At 47.0% G+C, this 25,766-nt stretch overlaps 1 protein-coding gene across 1 annotated transcript in view; it reads left to right on the plus strand.

Annotated features, from left to right (window-relative positions):
* Positions 1–331: 331 nt before the first annotated feature.
* The window catches only part of Hs3st4 (heparan sulfate-glucosamine 3-sulfotransferase 4), a 340,564-nt gene continuing 315,129 nt past the window's right edge, over positions 332–25,766 (plus strand). Inside the window, exon 1 of the mRNA XM_026392175.2 lies at positions 332–1,065. Coding sequence (XP_026247960.2) covers positions 332–1,065 — 734 coding nt within the window. The remainder of the gene's footprint in view (positions 1,066–25,766) is intronic.

Raw genomic sequence — 25,766 nt, forward strand, 5'->3', positions numbered from 1 at the left:
CGCGGCGGAGCGGGGGAAGCGGGGGCGCTGCAGACGGAGCAGGTGCAGCCGGCGGGTCCGCGCGCCCCCCTCGGTCCCCTTGCCAGAGGCTGAGGGGGGGTGGTGGGGGGCCACCCGGACTCCGCGGGCAGAGTGGGGAGGGGGGCCATGCGGCCGGGCTTCCCCCCGGCGCAGCGGGACAGCGGCCAGGGCCGGGGGCGCAGCGGCGTCGCTTCATGCAGCCGGGGCGGCTGGGCAGCGGCGGCGGCGGCGGCGGGGGCGGCGGCTGAAACCATGTCCGGGCAGCGCCGGGGGCTGCCGCCGCCGCCGCCGCCGCGAGCCGGGAGCCGCGATGGCCCCGTGGCCCGCACCTCCTCCGCCTCCGCCTCCGCCTCCACCTCTGGCCGCGCCGCCGCCGCCCGGCGCCTCTGCTAAGGGGCCGCCGGCGCGCAAGCTGCTTTTCATGTGCACCTTGTCCCTGTCTGTCACCTACCTGTGCTACAGTCTCCTGGGCGGCTCGGGCTCCCTGCAGTTCCCCCTGGCGCTGCAGGAGCCGCCGGGCGCCGCCGCCGAGCCCCCGCCGAGCCCGCCACCACCCTCTCTGCTGCCTCCCCCCGTGCGCCTCGGCGCCCCCTCGCAGCCGCCCGCGCCGCCGCCGCCGGACAACGCGAGCCGCGGGGAGCCGCCCGAACCCCCGGAGCAGCCCGCCGCCCCCGGGGCCGACGGCTGGGGGCTGGCGAGCGGCGGCGGAGGCGCCCGGGACGCCTGGCTCCGGACTCCGCTGGCCCCCAGCGAGATGATCACGGCGCAGAGCGCGCTGCTGGAAAGGGAAGCGCAGGAGTCCAGCACCACCGACGAGGAGCTGGCAGGCCGGAGAGCGGCCAACGGGAGCAGCGAGAGGGGCGGCGTCGTCAGCACCCCCGACTACGGGGAGAAGAAGCTGCCCCAGGCGCTGATCATCGGGGTCAAGAAAGGAGGGACCCGCGCGCTGCTAGAGGCGATCCGAGTACACCCGGACGTGCGGGCGGTGGGCGTAGAGCCGCACTTCTTCGACAGGAACTACGAAAAGGGGCTGGAGTGGTACAGGTAGGACCCCTCGGGATGGGAGGGAACCCTGGGGAGACCGGGAGGGGAAGCCGCCGCTTTCCATGCCCTTCCAGATCCAGGAACAGTCCCGGGAGTCCTCTGTCCCTGCGCTGGGGCTCTGGGAGTCGTGGCGGGGTTGCTCAGGGGGAGCTGCTGGACTCAGAGGGCTGGACTCCAGCTTCAGATCACTTTATTTTAGGGCTAGGGGACGTGTCATCCCGGCCTTGCCTGGGGCTTCCCATCTAAAGGGGCGCTTTCTCCATCTACCCAGCTCCAAGCCTGGGGATCCCCGGTCCTCCTGCCTGCGGGGTGTTTCCCAACCCAGGCTTTTGCAGGGCTCTGGGATTCTATGGGGGGGGGGGACGCTGGAGGAACGAGACAGGATAACTAAATTGACGAAGGGGCTTTGAGATCCCCCGGAATCAATCACAATCGCCCTCAAACGCATCTGCGTGGCTGGAATCCAACTTTAGTATTTTAAGGTCAGAGCAAAAATGCACAAGAAAGCCGGTTAAAAAGATGATGCTGGCGCTTTGGCTTTCTAGTAAAGACAGGGTGTTTCCCTCCTCCATAACTTTCTGCCCCCCTCGGCTGAATGAACATGGAGTTGCTTTTGCATCAGGAGCCTAAGTGCCTAAATGGTAGTTGGTTCCCTAAGAATGTTTATACCCTGCACTGATGCCCCTTCGAATCTGCAATTCCTTCAGCCAAAATTGGAGGTTGTGAGATGCTCTTGTGAGATGTTCATGGCCCTTCTTTCCCACCGTTTGCTGGTGGTGTGAGTAAGGCAGTATCGAAAGTTAAGTGCAGGTGAAATAAATTAATAATCCACCAATCTTGCCAGCAATAACATTTGCAACAACACTGTGCAAATACTCCAAATGCAATCCTCCCCCCCGACACACACACCCTTTCCCCTTTTCCTCTGTTTCATGTCTTTCTGGAGAACCCATCTGGATGGCCAGACCCACCGCAATTGCATTTCAATAAATAATTGCAATTGTCAAAACAGAAACATGGCCTTTGTCAGCTAAAGTGATGTTATCATCTTAACAGAGCCAATAGGTAAAATTGTTTCCTGACAGATCGCCTTCCTGTTGAAGAGATGTGCTCTCTAGGTTTAAATTACAGCCTGGGAAAGTTTTAGAAATAACTTAACTTTAAAAATACATAATCAATGTGTGTATTGTGATTGATTTCTTCCACTTTCAAAAATATGTCTGGTGTTGTAAAAGCTTCAGAGAAGAACACTTAGGCATAAGCATTCTAGCACATTATCCCGAAACAGCAAATGTGTCTGTTAATGTCTTGTCTGTTTCAACAGCGAGAACTAATTGCAATATTTTAGGAGGCTTCAAACAGCCCCTTCCTATCAAAACATAAAACAGCAAATGCTTAATTTAACTGGAAAATCAGTATTTATAACATCACAAGCCATGGCTTTCAGTTTGTGATTATAATTTAAAAGGTGTCGGGATGACTAATGCAACAACAGCAAAATAAAGACGGGGTACGACGTCTCCGGAGGGTTTGATTGCCTAACTGTTGGTCCTGGGGATGTTCTGGTTTCTTTCTGTGGGGTGGCTTTCCCCTGGTGAGGGTTACTGTGAGTTTTGATTTCTAGTTCTAATTTTAAAGCTGTGTGTCTTGTGAGAAGTGTCAGATGTCCTTTGAGGAAGGCATAAAGATCAAATCTTTCCAACATGTGTTTGGGTTGCTTTTTGACAGCTGGAAAGAGAGTACGGGGTGTTTCCTTCAGATGACTTCAAGTTGACCAGGGGTGCTGGGTGGGGTGCCATGGTGGGGTCTGGGTAATTTTTTGAATCAAGGGAAAGCAGATGCCAGACAGCCCTATATTCCTTTGGGTACATAGACTTGAAGGTACATAAACTATCTCGCTGTCACACTGCAGCTACCGAAGATATTCCAGCACTGTGGTGTGCCAAGCCTCCTGTTCCCTGCCAATGCTGGTGATCTTTGGGGTTCAGTGTCACTATTTGGTGGCCATGCATAGAATGGTTAACCTCAAGAGGTGCTGAGAGGAGTGAGGTACGCTTGGTCCTCACTTGAGGGGACCATGGGACATCTCTGTGCCTTGCATTGCTCACCCAGCATCTAGCCCATGACAGAGCCTCATCATGCTGGGTGGTCCTGATTGGGAGTGCGGGAGAAGATCCTCTCAAGAGCAACTTTCCTGCCCATACTTGTCTATCCGACATAGAGGGAACCATTCCTCACTCAAGCTGGCTGGTGTGCACGCTCCTGGGCTCGCTCCTAGAAGTAGCATGTGCTGGCCCCGGCCTGGAACAGGCAGATGACAGTGCTGTCAGGGAATTTGTAAGACTTCTCATTAGTTCCTGGTCTCCTGGCCTCTCTGATCCCTCTTTCCCCTGGAGGAGGAGCGGATGGACAAACAACCACACTATCTTGTAGAATCGGAAGTGGTAGCATGGATTCAGACCAATAACAAATACCTCACTGTTCCAGTCTTGAGTCTTTGAAAATGATGCCCTTCCATGGCAAAATCCCTTCCTGTACATACCAGGTGAGCTACCTGGACTCTATTTGTCCGATGAGAGATCCAGAGGTTAATTTATGCTTTTGATTTCCCCCGATTTATGTATTGACTTCTTATTATTTTTAATGGGTCTCTGGTAGCCGACTGATCCTGCACGCGGTTATGGTTTTTTTTTTTTTTTTTTTCTTGTTCGTAGCCAGAGCCAAGAAGAAACTGGGGCGGCTGTCACTTCTGCCGTCTTGGGGTTTCCTGATACTCCACTAATCAGCCTGAGCCGTTTTATTTCCTTCCCGTCACTCCAGTCATCTCTCAATCCGGGTTTTGCTTTGCTCCTAGGCTGTTGATCTAATGTGATGTAAAAACACATTTGAGATTAGAACATGTGCGTTCGGTTCTCAGGGCAACATTGACTAATGGATTAGGTGGTGTGTGGTGAGGCTTCGCAGAAGCCGGCCTCCCTCGGAATATGGACACGGACCAGTGATTAATAAGTTGGGGAAGATTCAGCCCACCACTCATCCCTTCCCGTCTTTCCGTGGGATCTGGTACAAGTTGTCTGGGCAGAGATCTTGAACTATTGCAAGGGACGGGACCTGGGGGAAGGTCCCTGGCTGCCACTGCATGACTCACCAAGGTGACAAAGCAACATGACTGGTGTCTTCTCCTGTGGTTTACATGATGAACTGTTCTCCAGGGGACCCCTTGGGAAGAGGTCCCCCATTTACTTTCACTCTCCCCAGTTCATATACAGGTCCATGGGCTGGGAGAACTCACTCAGGGCAATCTCTCCAAAGCCACACTCCTGCTGCCCCATCCTGGGGGAGGTGGACAGTGACAGCAGCGTTATTTGCACACGCTACCCAGAGAGAGAATGAAGGACAGAATCGCTCTGGCATTGACAGAAGTGCCAGCCAGTGTGGTGGCTTGCGCTTTGTACACGTGTTTTCACATTTAAGTGTCGCGGTGGTGCTGTGAGCTAAATAGCAGCATCTCTGTTTTATGGGCGAGATTTTCCATTATTCCAGGGGAGGGTGAATGACTGTTTCAGGGTCGCAGACTGGCCAACTCCTGGGCGGAGGTTTGAACCCACATCTGTCCATTTCACCGTGCTTTGTGTTTGTGGCTCCGTCACGCAGCAAGTGCTAGGCAGGTCATGTACGGTTTTCGTTCTTCCATTCAACAAATATTGAGTGGATGCTGACCGGGCACCCAGCACTGTCTTTGGAACCGAGGGTCAAGTGGAAAATAAGACAGATCAAGCTCCTGTTCTCCTGGAACTGGTCCCTAGAGTCAGAGAAACAACAAAGAAACAAGGCAAATGATTCGGAGAAAAAAAATCTGGTTGGGATAAAGGCTACGGAGACCAGCTAGAGTCAGCGGAGGCTCGGAGTGCCTTTGTCTGGTGGGGTAGCTACTGTCCACCTCTGGCCACTGACCACAAGAAATACCCAAATTGAAATAGACTGTAGGTGTAAAATACACAGAGTGCCAAATGGCTCATTAGGGATTTTATGCTGAGTACATGTGGAGATTGCAACATTCTTATTCACTTAAATATATTGTTAATTCCATGTCTTTACTTTGTAAATGTGGCTACTTGAAATTTTACAAGTAGACTCATGATTCGCATTGTATTTCTATTGGGCAGTGCTTGTGTAGGTAGTGCTTTTTAAATTTTAAGAATATATGAATCACCTGGGGAATCTTGCTAACATGCTGATCCTGATTCTGCCACTCTGAGCAGGGCCTGAGATTTTCTTTGCAATTCAGAAATGCTTCCAGAGGCTGTTGATAGCGGGGGCCTCACTTTGAGGTGCAAGGAGCCTAGAGAATAATTGACGGGTGAGGATGTGGGCATGTGTATGTGTGCTATTTTAACTAGTCCGATTGGGAAAATATCTCTCTGTGGAGGTGATGCAGATGAGCTGAAAGAGTAACACCCTCCCATGTAAAGAGGTTGGAGAGGTTTCCAAGTAAAGGAAACAGCAGATGCCAAGGTCCTGGGGTGGAAAAAGCTTTGTGGCCCTGCCGAGTGTTGATTCAATATTGGAAAAACACTGTAGGGGGATGAAATTGGGTTCAGAGCTGGCTATTTGGGTGATCTTGGTTGGATAACTTAGCTTCAGTGGTTTATCTGAGAGTAATTTCAGAACAAATGAAATAATAAAAGTGAATGTATTTAGAGACAAAAGAGTATCCTGGAGCCCAAATCCAAGTAGACCTGACCACGGGTGTTCCTGTTTCTCAGACGATTGCCTTGCATTTTATTACTGATATGTCGACTTATGGTTCGGGGAAAGCTCACCCATGACTGGCTTTGGGCCTGCATCTGCTTAATCTTTCCAACTCAGAGCCGCAGACTCAGACGCCTTTGGGGCCCCTGCAGATCAATGAATGAGGCAAGCAGACTCAAGTGGGTAGGAACTGGAGGTCTCCAGTGGTGACGAAGGGGCAGCTGCTGCCCTGTTCCAGCTGCCCTGTGCCACCAGCGAAGGAAGCATCCGGGTGATCGGATCTTCCACTGGGTAGGAGAAGGCTGGAAAGCTGGGTTGGGTGTGCGATCTTCTGACTCTCAGTGTTGGTCACAGATTTCTTCAAAGCTCTATGTGGGCCAATACCACGGGACAAACAAGACCCATCTGTGGGCTGGATGTGGCCAGCTGGCCACCAGTTGGTGACCTCTGGTTTAAACTCATTTCGGAGACTAACTGGCACGCTCACACCCTCTGCGGTGGCCAGAACTGTGGCTTATTTTGTGCTATTTTGGTTGAGGTTTTTTTTTTTTTTCCTCCTTTTGCAGATTTTTGCAACAGCATGTGGGAAATACCTCCCAGATCTATTACAATAACAACAAAAAGAAATTGACACAAACAGGAACACCAGGCAGAGGGAAAAAAAAAAAACTGCACACGTAAATCTGTAAATCTCCCTTTTGTTCCCAATTAGCATTTCCCCGAAGGGAGGAAACTTCTTGATTTTTCACTCATTCATCAGAAGCACCTATAATCGATCTGTATAGAGAACTTGGACTTGTAAGAGAGATTCTGGTCAGGCTGAAGAAGACCTGACAGGTGCAAACATTGGATTTGGGGCTTTGCTTTGTTCTGTTGGATGTCGGCTTATGTCAATCTCTGCTGCTGGGGTGGGGGGGGGAGGCCATATCTCCATAGGGTTCATTCATTCACTGAAATTCTTTGATTCTGACTTCTGTTAGACCCTTCTGAGAGCGGACTTTAGTAGAACAGAAGCAACATGATTGGAGCATGTTTTGCAGGTCGGAGTCAGAATCCACTGCAAGTGCAATGTGTGACCTCGGATAAGTGAATATTACCAAGCCTCAACTTCTCCGTCTGCAGGATGGGCTCCATAGCACCTGCTCCCAGAGGATTTTGTCAGGATGAGATGACACCATGTGTAGACTTTGTGACAGAGCACATTTCTCCTTCTTTCTCTCTCTCTTCTCCATTTTCCCCCTTATTTTTTCCCCCTTCTTTTATCCTGCCCATTAGTATGGAGGGCCCTAAAGAGAAAGCTGTAATGGATTTTTCATTTCAATATAGTCTTTTATTTCAAGATGGTCTCTGAAGGAGGGATTTTAAGTCCTGAAGCTGCTCTTAAATAGCTCTCCAGAGGATGATCAAAACCGGATTCCAGGTTTTAATCTATTGTCACTGGAACGAAAGCGGGAGAAGAGTCTGGCTTCCCCAGGTAACCGCAGCCCGAGTTCTCCACCCAGGGAGCATGGGGGTGGGGTGGAGCCAGGCTCCCTGCGCTGCAGGCTGCCACCGTCCTGAGCCTCCACTGGGAACAGATGCCACTTGCTCCAGATGGACCCAGAGGCACTTAGAACGACGCCAGGGACATGCTTCCTGCCTTCCGTTTTTTTCTGCAGAACTGAAAGCTTTGAAAGGATGCAGCCTGGCTCAGGAGGACCCTGTCACGTCCCCTGTCCTGAGATTTGGGGGTGGCTGGCCCTGGCCCACGCCTGTCATCCTAAAGTGTTTTATTTATTTTCTTGTTTTTGTGATTCAGGCCAGGCAATTTTTACTTTTAAATCGAGCCAGTGGAGAGGCGTCGAGACTTGAGGTGATTGCCCGACGCGTACATTCGAAAGTTTCAGAGGTTTGGGTTTTGCATAATGGATGATCTCTCTGGAAAGGATTGAACCACCACCCTGGCAATCTGGCAATCCACCATCTCTGGGTTCTGTTGGTTTCTGTGGTTGAACAAGCTACTCTATAACTGTCTTGGGAATTTCAGTGTGAAATTATAATTCACCGAGGGAGGTTTTCAGCTGATCTTGCCATTAATTAAAAGCAGGAGTTTTTTTTTTTTTTAAACACTCACTAGTTAGGATTGCCTTCCTTTAAAAAATTATTTTTAACCTTTACTTTAGAAGACACAGAGAGTATTTAGAGGGAAACAAAAACAACATGTGAATTGGGCAATATTTTCTTTGTTTGCAAATAATAGAAATCCAACTTAAGTGATTATAAAAAAAGAGACACTTTGTTGGCTTACATGATTGAGAAGTTTGGGGTAACAGCTTCAGGAAAAGCTGGATCTAGGGGCTCCAATGATGTCACTAGGCCTCTGTCTTTTTTCTTTCTTTGCCATGTCTGTCTTCTCAGATGGGCTGTCTTTAACATATTTTAGTCAAAATGTTAAGTAACAACCCTAGACAAACATATTTTATGTTGATCAATCCTTTTATAAATTATTTTTAGAGCTTCTGAATGAAATTCCTGGAGATGCCTTCAGTCTAGATTGGGATGTGTGTCCATTCCTGAAGCAATACCTGTGTAGTACTCTGATTAGTCCTGGATGATGGAGCCATCCTTTGACTTGGGGTAGGGGTGGAAGCAGAGAAGCAGGGTTGATCCCGTTGAAACCACAGGGAATGGTTGCCCCATAGTTTCAAAGATTCCATTGCTACAAAAAACAGAGAGAGGCCATTAAACATAAAGATCCACTGTTGGACAGAAGTTGGGTCTCTCTAATCTAGCATTTTAACTGGGAAGAGGTACAAAGGGTTCATTTGGGGAGTTCAGTGTACTTGTTATTCAGTTATCCATTCATGTATTCATTAAACATATATTGTCAACTGTGCTACATGCTGGGTTCAAACACAAGCCACATATGCCCAGTGACTGGAAAGAGCTCATAAAGTGGGGGGGAAACAGACATGTATGTGATTACCCTATGAAGTAACATAAATCTGGACAAAGTAGGATTTGTCCCCAGAATGGAAGGATGGTTCAATCTCGGGAAATTTAATAACGAATGTGATTCATTGCAAATTTCAACAAATGACAAATAGCCTGTGATGTATTTTAAGGACACTAAAAATATATTGGATAAGGATAAATAGCCATTCCTACTTTTTGGAGCAGACTACTAATAAAACAGGATCGTACCTAGAGCCAGCTCTGTCATATGTGGTACAATCCTGGAATGTTCCCATTCAATCCAGAACAAGATAAAAAAGGAGTGTTAACATCACTGTTATTTACATCATTCAGGAATTAATAGATAATTCAGTTAGAAAAAGAAGGGGGGGAAAGGAGGTAGAATTACCACTATTTGAAGGTGGTAATGCCACCACCTTTGGAAAATCTGAGACCCAATCTCTCCATGAATTGAATTCATTAAGGTGATTGATAAGGAAATGCCTGGGATTTCATATTTGCCCATGCCAACCATTTTGAAAATAGAATAGGAGAAAAAATTATTTTTACAGAACCAAAGAAAGAAACAAAATGAGTAGGAAGAAATTTAGCAACAAAATTATAAGGGACGTGGAACTACAAAGTTTTAATACTATCCTTAGAGGCACCAAAGAAGGCAGGATTAAATGGGAAGGCGGAGACCTTCTCCAGGACAGCATTTCTTTCTTTTCTTTCCTTTTCTCTGACCCTTCACTTCCTCATTTTTATTTGCTTACTTCTTTGCTGCCTACATTGAGGTTCAGGTGTATTTTTGAGAGTGATGGGAAAAATGAATACGACCAAAGTATTGTAGTCCACAAGTCGAATTTCCTTACCTTCTGCATCTTATTTGATGGAGGGAAGGATGGTAAGACAATTATAAACAGTGTTCTGATTCCCTGCTGGGGGTGGTGGTGACTGCCTTTGTGCTAACCCTGTCCAAGGTGCTGATTCATAGTTGAACTGGTGTGAGTTCCCATAAGCAGAGGCGCACATGTTGATCCAAAGTAAAACTCAGATCCGGGACAAATGGCTGTTATTTTAGGATGGACAGGAGTGAAGGCTTGGCTCTGAAGACCAGTCACTGATGTAAATCAGCGGTGGGGGACACATGCTGCACTCCCATGCATCAGGTTCTGCCAGATTTGTACAGTCTCTGCAAGACCCTTGCAAGGCAGGGATGGTTGCTTTGCAGATGAGGAAACCGAGGCTCTGGGAGGTGAAGCAACTTGCCCAGAGTGTGGTGAGTGCCCTTAGAGCTCTTTCCCACTGGGAGTGTCTTCCACCATCGTGGGAGTAAATAGCACACGTTAGCATTTTCTTGATTTGACCTCTCTGGGTGCAGCTGGACTGGCTACCTTCAGAGCAGGCTCACTCAGGGGTCTGGCCCTAACAACACACTGGAACTAGCTCTCATGCTGTTCTGGGAGGATGCCAGTCTTATTCCAAGCACCTGTTTCTTCCTTTTGGGATCCTCTGTCTCCTGATCCCCAAACTGCTGATGTCTCCTTGCCTGTAGATAATGGCTCAAATTTTAGCTCCTCAGAAAGACCCTTCCTGGGAGAATAGAGGAAAGGGACCAGGGAAAGGGGAAATACTGGGGAATGACGTTGGCTACATTATATTGTCATATTGTTTGCATGTGTGAATATGTAACGGCAAGTCCCACCATTAGGTCCAACTATAATACACTAATAAAAAAATAAACCCCTTCCTGCTGACCTAATTTCAATATCTGAAACTTGCTCTGCTTGTTCATTCTCTTCTGACCAAAGATTGCTCTCCAAAGTCATCCCAGTGACTTATCTCCTCCTCACCCAGAGGCACAAATGCAAGAAAGCAAAGATCTTATCCCTTTTGGCCCTTGCCAGTTCCCAAAACAGTACCTGGCACACAGTAGGCACTCAATACATGGTGATTTATTAATCACCAATTATGATTGAGTGAGTTAGTGAGTGAAAAGAAGGGCCATCCGTATGCAGTGCTCCAGGCTTCTAAGAACAGAGAACATACATGCATCTTGCAAACTTTAGCTAAGAATTTTCTAAGCTCTTTTGCATATTAATTTTGCAAGATTATTTCAAGTGCAAATAAGAGAAACCCATTCCATCAAACCACCTTAGACGGTGCCCAAGATACACATTACCCCATTGACTCCTCTCCTTCCCAGTGTGAAGTAGAGACTTTTATCCCAGGATTATAGATAGACTTCCGGAGGGCAAGTGACATTCCCGAGGTCACACAGCAGGTTGTATCTTTCCCCAGTGACACATGGTTTTTGGTTTCAGGCCTCTTTTGTAGCAGCTTTAGGAGAAGAACATGAATTGTTCTTGATAGATCATCATGCTCCAAGGTTGTTGGGATTATGTTTTGTCTAAGTGCATTCTCAAAAGTACATCGTTGCTGTTTAATAATGAGGCAGTGACATAGAGGCAACACAATGTTTTTATGTGACCTTCTTTAACATGGGTCCACCTTTTCCTCTGCCTATGAGTTAAAATTTCATGGCTAGAGCTTCGGAAGTCTCTGGAGCTCAGGAAATATTCAAGTCAAACCCCTATCATACACACTTTTCTGTCATAGGGAAATTGAACTACTTGGAACCATGTGACATCTGGAAAAAAGAAGCCCAACCTTAGCTGGGCACAGCAGTACACGCCTGTAATCCCAGCAGCTTGAGAGGCTGAGGCAGGGCTATTGCAAGTTCAAAGCCAGCCTTAGCAACTTAGTGAGATCCTGTCTTTAAAAACGAATATAAATAAGGGCTGGGATGTGGCTCAGTAGTTAAGAATTCCTGGTACCAAAACCAAAAAAAAAAAAAAAAAAAAAACAACTCCTGCAATCAGAAGTAAAGGATTTGAGTCTGAGTTCTGCATCTACCTTGATTTGCAGGCATAGACCAGTATTTAGCCTTTGAGCCTTTGTTGTCTCATCTCTAAAATGGGAATAACCACCTCTCCTCACTCCGCAGTGATTTTGCACAAGGGAATGATGATTCTGTGCTGGGAGCTACCTTGTCTCAATCCGTCAGTTGTTATTAATCCATGCACGTTTTCACGAATTCCTCCAGATAATTGGTTTTCTGGGATGCTGCACTCCAGGGAGTACCTGAAATACAGGACAAGCACTCTTATCATAAAGTTAGATTAAGAGGTTTAATTTACAGAAACTATTATATAGCACGGATATCAAATGTTCTTAGGGCAGACTGCATAAAGTTCTGGAGAATTCTTGGACAACTTCAATCTGCATAACTCTTTCTCCCAAATCATAGCCATCAGTGGGTCTTTCTTTTATACTGAAACAATGTAAAAATTAATGGGGCACAGCTTGCTTCCTGGGACTTCCCTGCAGTGGAGGAGCTTTGGAAGGGTCCGGAAGACTCTCTCACCTTTTCTCCATTGGCCCATCTTCTCTTTCTCCTGCATGTCCTGGTGGTATTCCTTGGTTGATGCATTAACTTCCCGCCTTCCTGTTGCCCAACTTGCTTTCTAACCCTCTGTGATAGGCAGAATAATCCCTGAAATGTCTACATCCTCATCTCTGGGACCTGTGAATATGTCGGATTATGTGCTGAAGGGGAATTAGATTGCAGATGGAATTAAAGTTGTTAAATGCTCAACGGTTGACTTTAAAATAAAAGGTTGCCCTAGATTATATGATTGAGCCCAACATAACCAAAAAGAACCTTCTAAATGAAACAGGAGGTGGAGAGAGAACCAGATGAATGGCAGCCTGAGAAGGACTCCATTGACTTGCTGGATTTGAACATAGAAGAAGAAGGGGCCATGAACCAAGGAATGTGGGGAATTCCTAGAAACTAAAGAAAAGGCAAGGCGATGTATTCCTGCCTTGTGCCCCCAGAAGGAATTCAAGCCTCATTTTTATCTACTGAGACCCATTTTAGGCTTCTACGATCCACAACTGTATGATGATAACCTTTATATGAAGCCACTAAACTTGTAGTCTTTTGTTATAGCAGCCAGGGGAAACTAATACACTCTAGTAGATGTAGTAGATGTCTCTAGTAGTCACCATCTTGATTCTTTTCTTTTATTTTTTTTCTGTTTTCTGGAAAGTATCACTTGCAAGGCTTCTAGGTGTCTTTCCAAACAGTGGAGCATTGTGTGAACATCTTCTGTTTGCAGATGGAAATGGTCCCAGTGACTCACATAACATGGAAGTTTATTTCTCTCCTACATAATGGAGAGTGGTGTTCAAAGTATGTAGCAATCAATCTTGCTTGGCCACCAGCCACGCGGAGGCACCACACGCTGGAAACAGAGGTTAGGTGTATGGTGTGTATGTTTGCATCCCAGCCCTGCAAGCTCAAGCCAGCCAATGCAGACTGAGGGTGCAGCTTTGCTCCATGAGATCATTCCAACCTCAAGCTTCTTGCTCCACTGCCCCCGAGACAGCTTGTTAGAAATGCAGGATCTCAGATTCATCCCAAACTTTCTGCAGCAGAATTTGCATTTTAGGGAGATTCACAGTTACTTATTATTCACAAAGCATGAGAAACACTGCCTTAGAGTGGGACTTTTCAACCTTAGCCCTATTGACATTTTGAATGGGCCAGAAAAGTGTGGTGAGGAACTGCCCTGCATATGGTAGGGTATTTACTGGCCTCTCTGGCTTCTACTTAGTATCTGCTAGTAGCACCTCCCTTCAGTTTTTATAGAAAAAAATTGTCTGGACATTGCCTCTTGACTCCTGGAGGGCCAGCATTGGCGCTAGTTGAGAATTCTTACCTTGTAGAGTTTTGATCTTTTGCATAATCAGAGCTGGGAGTTGGCTTCCTCTACAGTCCAGGGCTGAAGTCCCAGTTTCCTCTTCGGCAAGGGAGGCAGAAGTTAGGCCTAGAACTTCCACTCACACTCTGCGGGTGAGACGCAGTTGCTCAGACACTCCTGTCTGAAGAGGGGTCGGGGAAGGTGCTGAGTGGTTCTCCACCTAAGAAGCAGGGAAGACTGGGCCTGGGGACAGCTGGCTGTCTCTGCCACAGGAGCTAACACACGAATATGGTCATAGTACATATCTTTTTATTCTCTTCCATCAAGAAGTATATCCAGTGGAAGGAGGAAATCAATTGAACATAAATAAATTGAAATAAATAAGTATTTTTTTTTCATATGGAACACATAACTATTTCAGGAGATCACAGGAAATTTTAGAAGCGCACGTAAAATGTATCTGATTTGCCAATACTATATTTTGATATTAAGAGTTTGATGTTTTCTCAACTCTAGTCATGAGTATTAATCTTGTAGTTTTTATTTTCCATGAAGGTATACATATCCACCTGCTGCATATTATTATTATTATTATTAGTTTCTCTTTTGGATCTTTGCCTTCTCTGTGCCAGTAGCTTTTTATTGATTATATAAAAGCTCAAAAAAATTCTGTAGATTTGCCTATACTGATGTTTTAATGAAAAATGGTAATTTAAAAAAAATTTGTAAAGACTATATAATTACCGTGCATGTGTTTGATGAGGTGTATGTGTTTGTATATGTGTTTAAGTGTGCACATATGTGTGTGTATTAACGTGCATGTGTAGATATCCAGATACATCTATATATTTAATCGGTAAATCTGTCTACTATTTGGAATCTGGGTACCATCCCATCCCTTGTCCAGGCTACTGAGATAGACTGGCATTCCTCTCTGCTGTCTGCTATTCACATAGCAACCAGAGAGTGATCTTTTGAGAACCCACAGTAGAGCGCATCACTTTCTTGACTTTAACTTTCTACCAGTTCTAGAAAATTATTCTAGAAAAAAATTCTAAGTCCCATTCATACTCTGTAAGACCCTATGGGATCTAACCCATCTCAACCTCTGCAATTACATTCATTTGCCCTCTTCTCTGCTTGAGCTGCACTAGCCTCCTTATTATATCTGAGAAACTAAAGGTGGCCCTGCCTCAAGATATTTGCATTTGCTCCTCCCTCTACCAGGGACCTTTTTCTTTCCCAAATAGATAATTGCTTGGCTTCCATCTTTCCTTCACTTGCATCTGCTCCACCTTTTCTTGTACTACCTGGTCTCACCTTGTGCACCGCTAGTGATAGGAGCACCATTCACTGGGAAATATTGGTAAATACAGTGTTGCCATTGATACACACCCACATTCCATAGTTACCCAGCTCTACCCCGGTTTCCTGGTGCAACAATTTCCTGGTTCTTAGTTCCACCATTCTGGAGAGAGGGTCTGGTATTGATCTGATGCCATAAAATGACCTTAATGTTGCGGGGGTCAATTTAGAAGTCTCTTTGTTCTCCGCTATCCCTGCTATTTCAGTACACTGCCACCAGGTGGTGGTCGTGGGACACAGGTTGAGTCCAAAGCCAGACATTGCCTGAAATCCGGGGGTGGGGTGTGGGTGGGGTGTGGTTGTGAGTGGGATTAACTCTGGGTATTCTGTCCCCAAATCGTGAAATGAGCGACATTCTCAAAGGTTCACTTTCAGGAAACAGTAAATATCCAAACAGATCCATAGAGCCCTGTTTAAAGCAAACTTAAATACAGTGGGAATCTTGTTTATGTCTACTCCCCTCTGAGCCAATTTCTTTATTTGTGTCAGATACAGAAAGAATATTGCCAGGTAGCATTTTTATTCCATTTTAGTACTAAAGGAACATGGACAAACAATCAGCATATGATACAATAAATATGTGTTAAGGTACTTGATACAGAAAATATCCTAACCAGCACACCCCATGACCTTGCCCAGAACCATTCATTTCCTCACTGAGCCCACAGCAGTGAGTTGACTTTGCACTTGCTGCTTCTCATTCACTTATGCATCGTGGGATTGCGCTCCTGGGTTTTCTTGGGATGGTACCTACCCCTTTCCAGTTTTTCCCATCTCTCACCCACCAGGAGGAGGAACCTGGCTCCATATGTTAGAGCACCTTCCAAGAAAGTTGTTCCCACAGTTCAGCACATAGGTTCAGATTCAGAGTCTTTTTGTCGAGGATGCTTTAGGTTAAAACACGCAGAAACCCCAGGCAGAATCTGAATCAAGCATGGAAACCAAAAGGGAATTTCAAGGCTCATGTGAGAAGTCCCAGGTGGGGGGGTGGGGACTTTATTTATTTATTTATTTATTTTTAAAATTTGATTTCAATAGGGCTTCATGGCACCAGATTTCTGCTTTTGGGTTCTCCTGCTGAGAGTTCGGCTGCCATTCTCAACACTTCTCCCCGGTGGCTGTAATGCCGGGTGCCATACTGCTTCTCTTTTTCCCCAGGTGCAGTTGGAAGAGGCCGCCATCTTTGCCCCAGAAGCCTTTGCGGCTGAGGCCTCCTGTTAGCTGATTGGTTCTCAGGGGTCGTGCGTGTTAGCTGATTGGTTCTCAGGGGTCGTGAGTGTTAGCTGATTGGTTCTCAGGGGTCGTGCCCCGCTGTCCGTCAACTGTCCCTGTTGCCGGGGATACGGGAGGCTGAGGCACCGCCTATCTGGAGCCTAGGCAGGAGTTAGTTTTTTTCTGGAGGCACAGAGGATGGGATATGGTGCATTTTCCCCGGAGCAAAACCAGGATATGGTTATCAACGAAAAGAAACGGATGCTGATGCCAAAACAACAGATGTCTATTTCGAAACTTCTGCTTACATGCGATCTTGAAACTGAAAGGCAACCAGGAGTAAATCAGACCCTCAATTCCGCGGCTCTCAGGCGGACGCAGAGCCTGGGTTCCCTTCTGGGACCTTTTTTTTTTTTTTTTTTTTTTTTAACTAATGTGGGCACAAACAGAGCAGCTCCCAAATCTCTCTGTTTCTCCTAGCTCACCGCTTGAAGATCTTGCATCTCTCCTTTCACCCTGAAAGGAAGAAAGGAAGGAAGAGAGAGAGAGAGAGAGAGAGGGAAGAAGGCCCCCAGAACACAGACCTGCCCAGTCTCCGTACCTAAGATGTTAAATCCTGGGGGGAAAAAAAAAAAAAAAACAAAATCTAAGTAACTTGCCCCTCAGAAATCACTAATTATTTATTGAGAATATTTTCTATTTCTATCGCTTCCTTAGCAACCCTTAGCAGCTGCCTGGGAAAATTGAAAGGGATTGTATATCTTAACCAGAGAATTCTTCAAATAGCAAGTAAAAACCGTTTCATCACATTTAGTCTTCCTGCCCGGATTCACTTCAAGTAGAGAGGGAGAAATGATTTGGCATTTGATCAGTCTTAATATAACAACTAGATAGCCCGGAATTTCTAGAACAGCCTTGATTCTTTGCCATTTTATTCTTTTCACTTAAGGTAAGGCCTACAATATAAAATTAAATGTCAATTTTTTTTTTAATGCTTTGGTGAGACATTTTAATGAAAGCAAATTCCTAGGTTTTTTTTTTTTGGGGGGGGTGGTGGTGTGGGGGTTTGTCTTGTCAAATCAAGTGGCTTGAGATTTTGTAAAAAGATATACCTTGTGTGTGGGAGGGATTGTCATTAACATGCAAGAATGTTTTCTTCCTCAGATTGAGTGTATGTGTGTGTGTACATTTTTCAGTGTTTCCAAGGATTTCTAAACGTTTTTCAGTAGGGCTTTCTTGGGAAGCGTGTAGACCTTGTTCTTCTCAAGACCTGGGGCCCTGTATTAGGTCCAGGCCAACTTCCTCGATGACCCTTCAGCTTCCTGATGGCTCCTGGGTTTCCGCCTCCATTTTTCCCTCTGCCATTTTGACCATGATGACTTTTGTCTTAGCGTCCTTCCCATAGCCCTGGCTGTGGAGTGACAGCATGGCTCTGTCCTCCTTTCCCCCAGGTTGGAGGAACCAGGGATAGCCACAGAAATACTTACTATTGGTCATCTGGTGTCTGCTAGATCCACATACTGGAGTGCCTGTCTTCAGAAAGAGGTTTCCCTTCCCAATTTCTTGTGATTTTATTAAGAGTCTGCAGAAAAAGTTTCGTTTTATTTCAGAGCAAGGCAAAAGTTTGAAACGAATTAGAAAGAAAGTTTAACTTCTGTGATTTCTATTTTCCAGCAACGGTGCTTTTACATATACATTTTTTCTTTTCTTTTCTTTGGCACCTGGGATTGAACCCAGGGGTGCTTTCCCACTGAGTCATATCCCCAGCCCTTTTTAAAATATTTTATTTAGAGACAGGGCTTCACTAAGTTGCTTAGGGCCTTGCTAAGTTACTGAGGCTGGTTTTGAACTTGCCATCCTCCTGCCTCAGCCTCCTGAGCCACTGGGATTACAGGCGTGCACCTCCACACCTGGCTCATATCATGCATTTCTTAATAATGACAGTTGACTTCCGAGGAGAGCTTATGGGATGGACAGAAAACCCTGGGACATTCCTTCTTTATCTTAGTCGACCTTCCCAGCAACCCTTGTTGAGTTCGGGTATTGTATTTTATGAGAAAACTGAGACATGAGGAGGTAAGAATGGTACCCTAAGATACACCCACAGATGCCTGGTCCTGCAACCCAGATTTGAACATAGGCATTCAGGGTGCATTAGCTGAGGCTGCTTGCTTCTCCCAGAGAGAAGGTGCTAGAATGTTCTTCCATCCACAGATCCTACTTGAAAGTAGGACCATTTATTTTTTCAGAGTCTACCTATCTGCAGAGAGACCTGCGGTTCTGCGGAAACCACTTCCACAGCCAACTGCAACCTGTCTCCCTCTTGAGAGAGTAGTTTCCGGTACTGCCTTTCTGGGCCATTTGGGACATAGGCCTGCATCCTCTCTGCTTGAGTGATTGTTGGCCATGTCCACCTGCTGTAGTGTGGTTTAAAGGTCTCGACGCTTCCAGGAACTTCAGAGGGAGAGAGAGAGGTATTGATTTTCCTGACCCTGTTGTGAGTTGCTCGTTTCCGAGACCCGGGGACTTGGCCTTCCTCTTCCCTGTATGGGATAACTGAGGGGTGAGACTTGGCCCAGGTTGTACATTCTGTAAAAAGAGAGTTGGAGGGAGGGGAGGGGAGGAATACATCTCTTCCACCCAGGCTCTTTTAAGTCAGTGTGAGGGATGGAAACAGCTCTCCCCTGTCACCCTGTGTGGGAGCACTCTGACCCTGCTTGGTGAACGATGGCTTGTTAGGGAAAGGCTGGTGGCAGTGTCACCCAGTGTTCTGCATCGTGACATGCTGACATAATGGCCCGGTTCTTATTCCACAGTGAAGAGTATTTTGTAGCTCCCGAGATCCCTGTGGACAATTGCCCTTGGAAAAGTGTTTTCACAAGTTGGTATTTTGGCTGGAATTTTAGTGATACCTTCACTCCCCTGTCAATGAAGCTCTATGACATGAATGTGCCACAGACTGAATAGGACAGAGGCCAAGCTCCGAAACCTGGCTTCTTCCAGGGCCTGACTTTATCTCTTGCCCTGCTTGATGGTGACACCTGCAGGGCTTCTTCCTGTCTGCCCGGGGGGGGGGGGGGGGGGGGCGGGGGGGGGAGGTTGCGGCTCTCTTCCCCATGTCTCTACCTGCTGATCCTCCTGGGCCTTCTCCTTCCTTGCACAGGTAGAAAAGCTCTAGTGCTGTGGATGGAGGGCTTGTTCTGCCCACCAAGAATTTTTCTATACATTACCTCCCCAAACAGAGGTCCTTATGACATCTCCATGAAAGGGAGGCTATTCTTAATCTCTCCCATTACCCAGAAGGAATCCAGAGTAGAAAACAGTTACCTTGCCCAAGGTCAGCCTGCCCAGGGAGCAAGCCCCAGTCTGAATCTATGGAAGTCCCGCTGTGGAATTCTGTGTTATCACAGAAGTCACGTGTGGCTCTTCCTGCCTGCCTTGCACTTAGTAGATCGCTGAGATTTGGTAGATCTTACTGAGGTTATTATCATTTAAATAATATACAATTATTAAAGCCATGGTGGAGCATACCTGTCATCCCAGCGGCTCAGGAGGCTGAGGCAGGAGGATCTCGAGTTGAGGTCAAAGCCAGTCTCAGCCAAAGCAAGGCCCTAAGCAACTCAGTGAGGCCCTGTCTCTAAATAAAATACAAAATAGGGCTGGGGATGTGGCTCGGTGGTTGAGTGCCCCTGAGTTCAATCTCTAGTACCCTCCCTCCCAATAAATAAATAAATAAATAAATAAATAAATAAAACACAGTTAGTGAAGACCATAGGAAATAAAAATCCCAACAAAGATATCTATTCCTAATGATTTAGTGTGTATTCTTCCATGAATTTTTAGTACGTGTAAAATAGACATAAACGATTTCTTTCCCAATTGCATATTTTTTAAAATAAATATTTTTCCCACCTGAACGTATAGCATGAACATCTTCCTGTGTCAAAATATACTTCTCTCAAATAGCTTTAACACTTTTATGATTACAAAAAAAATAATGGATACATTTGTCGAGCCATCTCTTAACAAAGCTGAGAAAAATATATAAACAATGGACTAACATTTTGAGGAGAAAGAGCCCTCAAACTTAGAGCCTGACTGTAGACTACTTACAGACACAAATTGCAGGTGTAAACAAAACAAAACAAAACAAAACAAAAGAAACACCGAAATACCACAATAGGAAAAAACGACAACAACCAAAACCAACAATGGCAAGCGTATTCGAAGGCACTGTGGGTACACCTGAATAATACTGGGTTGGCAAAATCCTTTAAAATCAAGAGTAAAAAAAGAAATGAACCCAGCCTCCATAAAGGGAGAGATTGATGGATTTGCACATGAAAAAAATATATAATTCTTTTGTATGAGAAAAGAATCACCCCACAGAGTTTGTTAGTTTGCAGGGCTGTCATAACAAAATACCACAAACCGAGTAGCTTAAACCACGGAAAGGTTTTTCCCACGGTTCTGGAGGCTGGAAGTCCAGGATCAGGGTGTCAGGAGGGTGGTTTCTCCTGAGGCCTCCCTTCTGGACTTGAGATGGCCTCTTCTCCCCTTGCTTGTCTCTTTGTTCCTGATCTTAATCTCTCTCTCTCTCTCTCTCCAAAACTGGAATGATTGCTTATGAGTTGACAGTAAGAAGTGGAGCGGTCACCTAGACTGCACCAGTGTGTCCACTCTCAAATTCAAGCTGCGTGGGAAGCTCACGTGTCAGTGGCTACTGTGGGGTTGAGGCCCCTAACAGGAGCCTAAAGGCTGTCAGTGATCCACCCAGCCTGGGGGAGTCTGAGCTCCTGTTAGGACTTACCTGCCTGAGGCTCAAGATTCCCCTGCCCACCTGACGGAAGGATTTATTTGCATCTTATTCACCTTTTCTTTAAGCTTCTTTCTTGCTAATCCTCCTTCTGGTTGACATATGCATCCCCTGGTCATGTTCCTGTGTGACATTAAGTCTTACCCAGGTGTGTGAGTGGGGACCTCCGTACCTAATGTCCTCTTGTATGAGGATCCTGGTCAAGATTGGATTAGGGCTCCTTCATTTGTCCTCATTTTAACCATATTACTTCTTTAAAACTCCTGACTCCGAATGCAGCTGTATTCTCAGGTACTGGGTGAGGACTTTAATGGGTGATTTTTTTTGGGGGGGGGAGAGTGTGTGTACAGCTAACCCATAACATCCCCCAAAGCCAGGTGAGGAGTCTTGGAGGTCACATTTGCAGAGATGGATCTGAGGACTCCTTCCTTCTCCCTTGCCTTGCATGGGTGACCCTGCCACCTCTGCTGTCCCCCTTCCTCCTGAGCTGCTAGGGCTAGGTGATATCTCTTCTCACAAGCCATATTCGGTTGGTCTCTTGAGCTACGTGACTGTTTCCAGGCAAGCTACCAGCCAGCCCTCACCTCAGGTTTAGAATGTCCTTGTGGGAACCCAGGAGGAGTTGGAGTTCAAGTTTAATTCCTAGAGGCCAATCTGAACAGCAGCAACAAGCCCGTTGTTGTGAAAATAGCAGGAGCTCGTTGTAAAATGGGGAAAACCCACCCCAAAGCTTAACCGATGGATGCAATTAAGGAGAAACCCTTCTCTCTCTGCACGGCTCATAGCCTGCTTCCTGCACCGCTGACTTTGTTCCCCAGAGGGGGGCTGCTGCTCAGATCCTGCTGGGCCTCCTCCCCAGAGTGATTAACATGGCAGATTAAGACTTGGAGATGGATGGCATAAGAGAGCACTGATGAGCCCTTCTGAATGGCTGAGACCACTGGTCAGCACCTTCACACGCCGTCTCCCGGTCAACACCTCCAAGCTGGTGAGCAGAGTGCATCCTTTGAGGAACCTTGGAGAGGGTCCTGTTATTACCCCATTTTACAGATGAAGACATTCCATATGAGACCTGCTGTGTATCTTGCCCACGGTCACAGAGCTGGGATATAACTGGAATCAGATGCATCAACTTCATTTTGGGGGGAGGTAGGTAGTGGGAATTGAACTCAGGGGCACACGGCCACTGAGCCCCATCCCCAGCCCTATTTTGTATTTTATTTAGAGACAGGGTCTCACTGAGTTGCTCAGCACCTTGCTTTTGCTGAGGCTGGCTTTGAACCGGCCATCCTCCTGCCTCAGCCTCCAGAGCCGCTAGGATAGACCCATGCACGTCAGAGCCTACATTTCTTCTTTGCTTGAGTTGCTTTGGTGGTTTGTTTACTTGTTTGTTTTCCTGATCATTAGATTGTGAAATTTTGCTGCGATTCCCTATAGAGAGCGAGTTCATTATGTGATGAGGGCTACGTTATATTTTCCCAGAGGGATTTTGCAGGCTTGGACAGGACTGGTCTCTCCTGATGGCTACCTCTGTGGTGTCCATCTGTTGATTTTACAAACCAGGCTGCAGAGGGGGCCCTCATGCCCTGGGATGCATCTCTGTGCAGAAAACAGAAGGAATGTGTGCTTCTAAGTTTTTGATCCGTTTTGCCAAGTTCTCGGAGGGCAAGCTTATTTCTGAGTTCTTGGGAGAGACCTCCGTGTCATCCCCAAGTAATGATATAGATTTGGGAGAACTCATTTTTTTGCGCCCCAGGCACCTCCCGACCTCTGATAAAAGCTTTTAATAATCAGGATGGAGTCTCCATGTACAATTACCATGAGATGAAAGAACATACGTGGCTGCAGTGTGGGCCTTGCTCTCGACTGCTCCTGTTAGTTTCTATTATCAAAATAATACTGCTCCTTTCACTTCTGCATGAAAGGGGAGAAAAGTAAATACTTCCCTTCTCCCTTTGAACTGCCGCAGAATCATTTTTCTATGACTTGAGAATTCACAGGGAGGCCAAAGATTCCTTTTTTTAAGCTTTTCACAAGTGAATTTAAGCGGAGTGACAGGATGGCTGTAGTTCTGAAGCAAGAACAGATTCCTAAGGTGTGGCTTGTGACGGATGGGGAAGCCCTCCGTGCGTCGTCGAGGGGCACAGCCTTTGCATCCTCTGCCCTGGAGAGGGGTTGTGCAGGCAGAGCGCTGCTCCGGGGCTCCCTGGGAAACCCAGTGTGGCTCTGTCAGCACCAGCAGCAATCCTCCAGAGAGCAGATTCCAAGACAGGCATGTGTGTGTGTGTGACCATGGCAAGGGACCTCTGCAGGCTTCTCTGCCACCATTTCGAGGACCGAAGTCAAGGGGAACTTGAGCAAGACGGTAGCTGCACAACATCCTGGGGCCCTGGAGTATGCACGCTCATTTGGTGCAGAGGTGGTGGGACGCTTCACTTAGATTCAACAGATACACAGACGTGCCCGTCACTGTGACAACAGGAGATGCTGTAGCTGCTGTGTCTGCAGCCTCACGTGCCCAGAGAATCTGTTATGGAGACGCCCCTTGACATCAAATGCCCTGTGTGCACGTAAGCGTTCTCCTCCCCTGTCTTGCTGGGACAGACGCTGCCATGTGCCTCTCATCTTTTTTTTTTTTTTTTAATATTTGGTTGGGCACATGAGAATCTGGAGTAATGATGACATCTCCCAGTCTTCTGTCTGCTGGGTGTGGTGAATGAGGGTAAGTGTGGACCAGTGGGATTCGGGAACAGGTGCTGTGTGGATCTTCCTGGAAATGTCCTTATGAGGAAGCGCTTTCCTTGGCTGCCGCGGAGGATGGAGAGAGGATGTTGAAGCTTGAACGGTCTCCAGTCCCTCTGCAGAGGAAGCCACATGGTGGAAACCGAAACAGCGGGGCAGCAGGGTACCAAGAGCCCAAAGGGAACCCTCTGCGTCAGGCAGAAACACGTTTCCGTGTTACTTGAGCCATATGACTTTGGGGTTTCGTTTGCTCTAATTGTCCTGGACGCAACCACCTTGTATGCTCTAGGCATCGTGTGGATTGTAATCCGAGATCAACTCCGGGAACCCTCCTAAGGACCTTTCTTGTCATCCACATTGTACAGATGAGGAAACTGAGACGGAAAGAAAGGGAACTGCAGGTGACCTGTTCATCGTGACACAAAACAGCCCAAGAGAGGGGGCATTGCGTCTGACCTGGATTCGATCTGCTTGAGTCCAGAATCGGTGCTTTTGATTTCTGCACATCTGTATCTCAGTCCGGGTGGATGGCTTCTCAGGTGCCAGGTGCTGTGCACGCTGCGAGAAAGGCAGAGGGAAGCGAAATCAGTGGATCTATGCTCTTGACGGATTTGCCTTCCGGGGGGATGAAAGAAGTAATCAGTTGAGGAAAAGTGAAAATTACAGGCATAATGAGTAGTAGTCAGGAGGAATCCTAACCAGGTCTGTAGGAGAATACTAAAAGCATGCAATTTGAGCATCAGTAGTAAGAGATCTATCCTATTGGAAGGTCTGAGGAGACTCCTTTGAGTATGGGACCTTTTTCTGGGGGCGGGGAGACACCTAGGGATTGAACCCAGAGACACGTTACCACTGAGCCATATCCCCAGCTTTTCTCTTTTTATATTTTGAGACAGGGTCTTGCAAAGGTGCTTAGGGGCCCACTAAGTTGCTGAGGCTGGCCTTGAACTTGTGGATCCTCCTGCCTTGGCCTCCTAAGTCTCTGGGATTACAGGCGTGTGCCACTGCACCCATCTGAATGAATGGCATTTGAGATGGTGTCTGAAGGAGGAGTTGGAGGTGAAGGGCTCTGTTCGTGTGTGTGTGTGTGTGTGTGTGTGTGTGTGTGAGAGAGAGAGAGAGAGAGAGAGTGTGTGGCAGAGGAAGAATCCTGTGCAAAGACCTCTGGTGTGAAGATGAATTGTATGTTGGAAACACTCAAAGGTCAGGGTCCTGGAGCTCAGCGAGAGAGGAGGCGTTCCTCAGATGAAGCTAGAGAGACAGGCAGCCATTTGTGGGCCATGTCGCAAATTTGGGGATTTGTCCTAGGAGAGGTGAGAGCCGTCTAGCGGTTTTAGCAGATGGGTGACGTGGTCAGGTGTACACTTTGGAGGGATCAGCCTGGTTGCTGCCTAGGGTAGGGATTGGAGAGACAGGAGGAAGTGCTTGTTGGAGAATCTTCCCGTGGTCCAGGGAAAGTTTCTGGAAGCTGATACTAGAGAGAGGGCTGTGCAGAGGAAACGAAGAGGGTGACTTTGAATGACCTCTGAGATGTAAAATTGAAGGGTGTGGGGTTGGCTTGCCTTCAGGAGGGGTGAGCAGGAACTCCTGCTTTTCTGGCTAGAGCATCTGCATGGGAGAAAGATGATGTCATTCCCTAACACGGAGGACCTCACAAGCAGAGCTGGCCTGGGGTAGGCAGTGGACATTTGCTCTGCTAACCAGCACACCCTGCACCCTCTCCCTTTGTGGAAGAGTTCATCGAGTCCTATGGAGTTGGGCTGGATTGTCCTGCAGAGAACCCTGGGGACCTGCCAAAGCTCACTGTGTCACAGCATGAAGGGGGCAGGCATCCGCCCAGAGTGCCCATGACATTCCTGCACAGGACATTCCTTTTTAGGGACTTATGCAGAGAATTAGACAGGATAAGCAGAGAGGAGAGCTGGAGGGAGAGGGAGAGACCTCTTGCTGTTGGCCCTCCTGAATTCAGGCATGCCCACCCACGTCCAGCTCCGTTAAAGTTCTACTTCCTCAAGCCGGGGTATTGTCTCACATGCCTTAAACCAGTTTGAAGTGGGTTTCTGGTCTCTCTACCTAAGGGTTCCTCATTAGTCAAGCAGATTATAGGT

Source organism: Urocitellus parryii, chromosome 9 (assembly GCF_045843805.1).
Source record: "Urocitellus parryii isolate mUroPar1 chromosome 9, mUroPar1.hap1, whole genome shotgun sequence".
Lineage (NCBI taxonomy): Eukaryota > Metazoa > Chordata > Mammalia > Rodentia > Sciuridae > Urocitellus > Urocitellus parryii.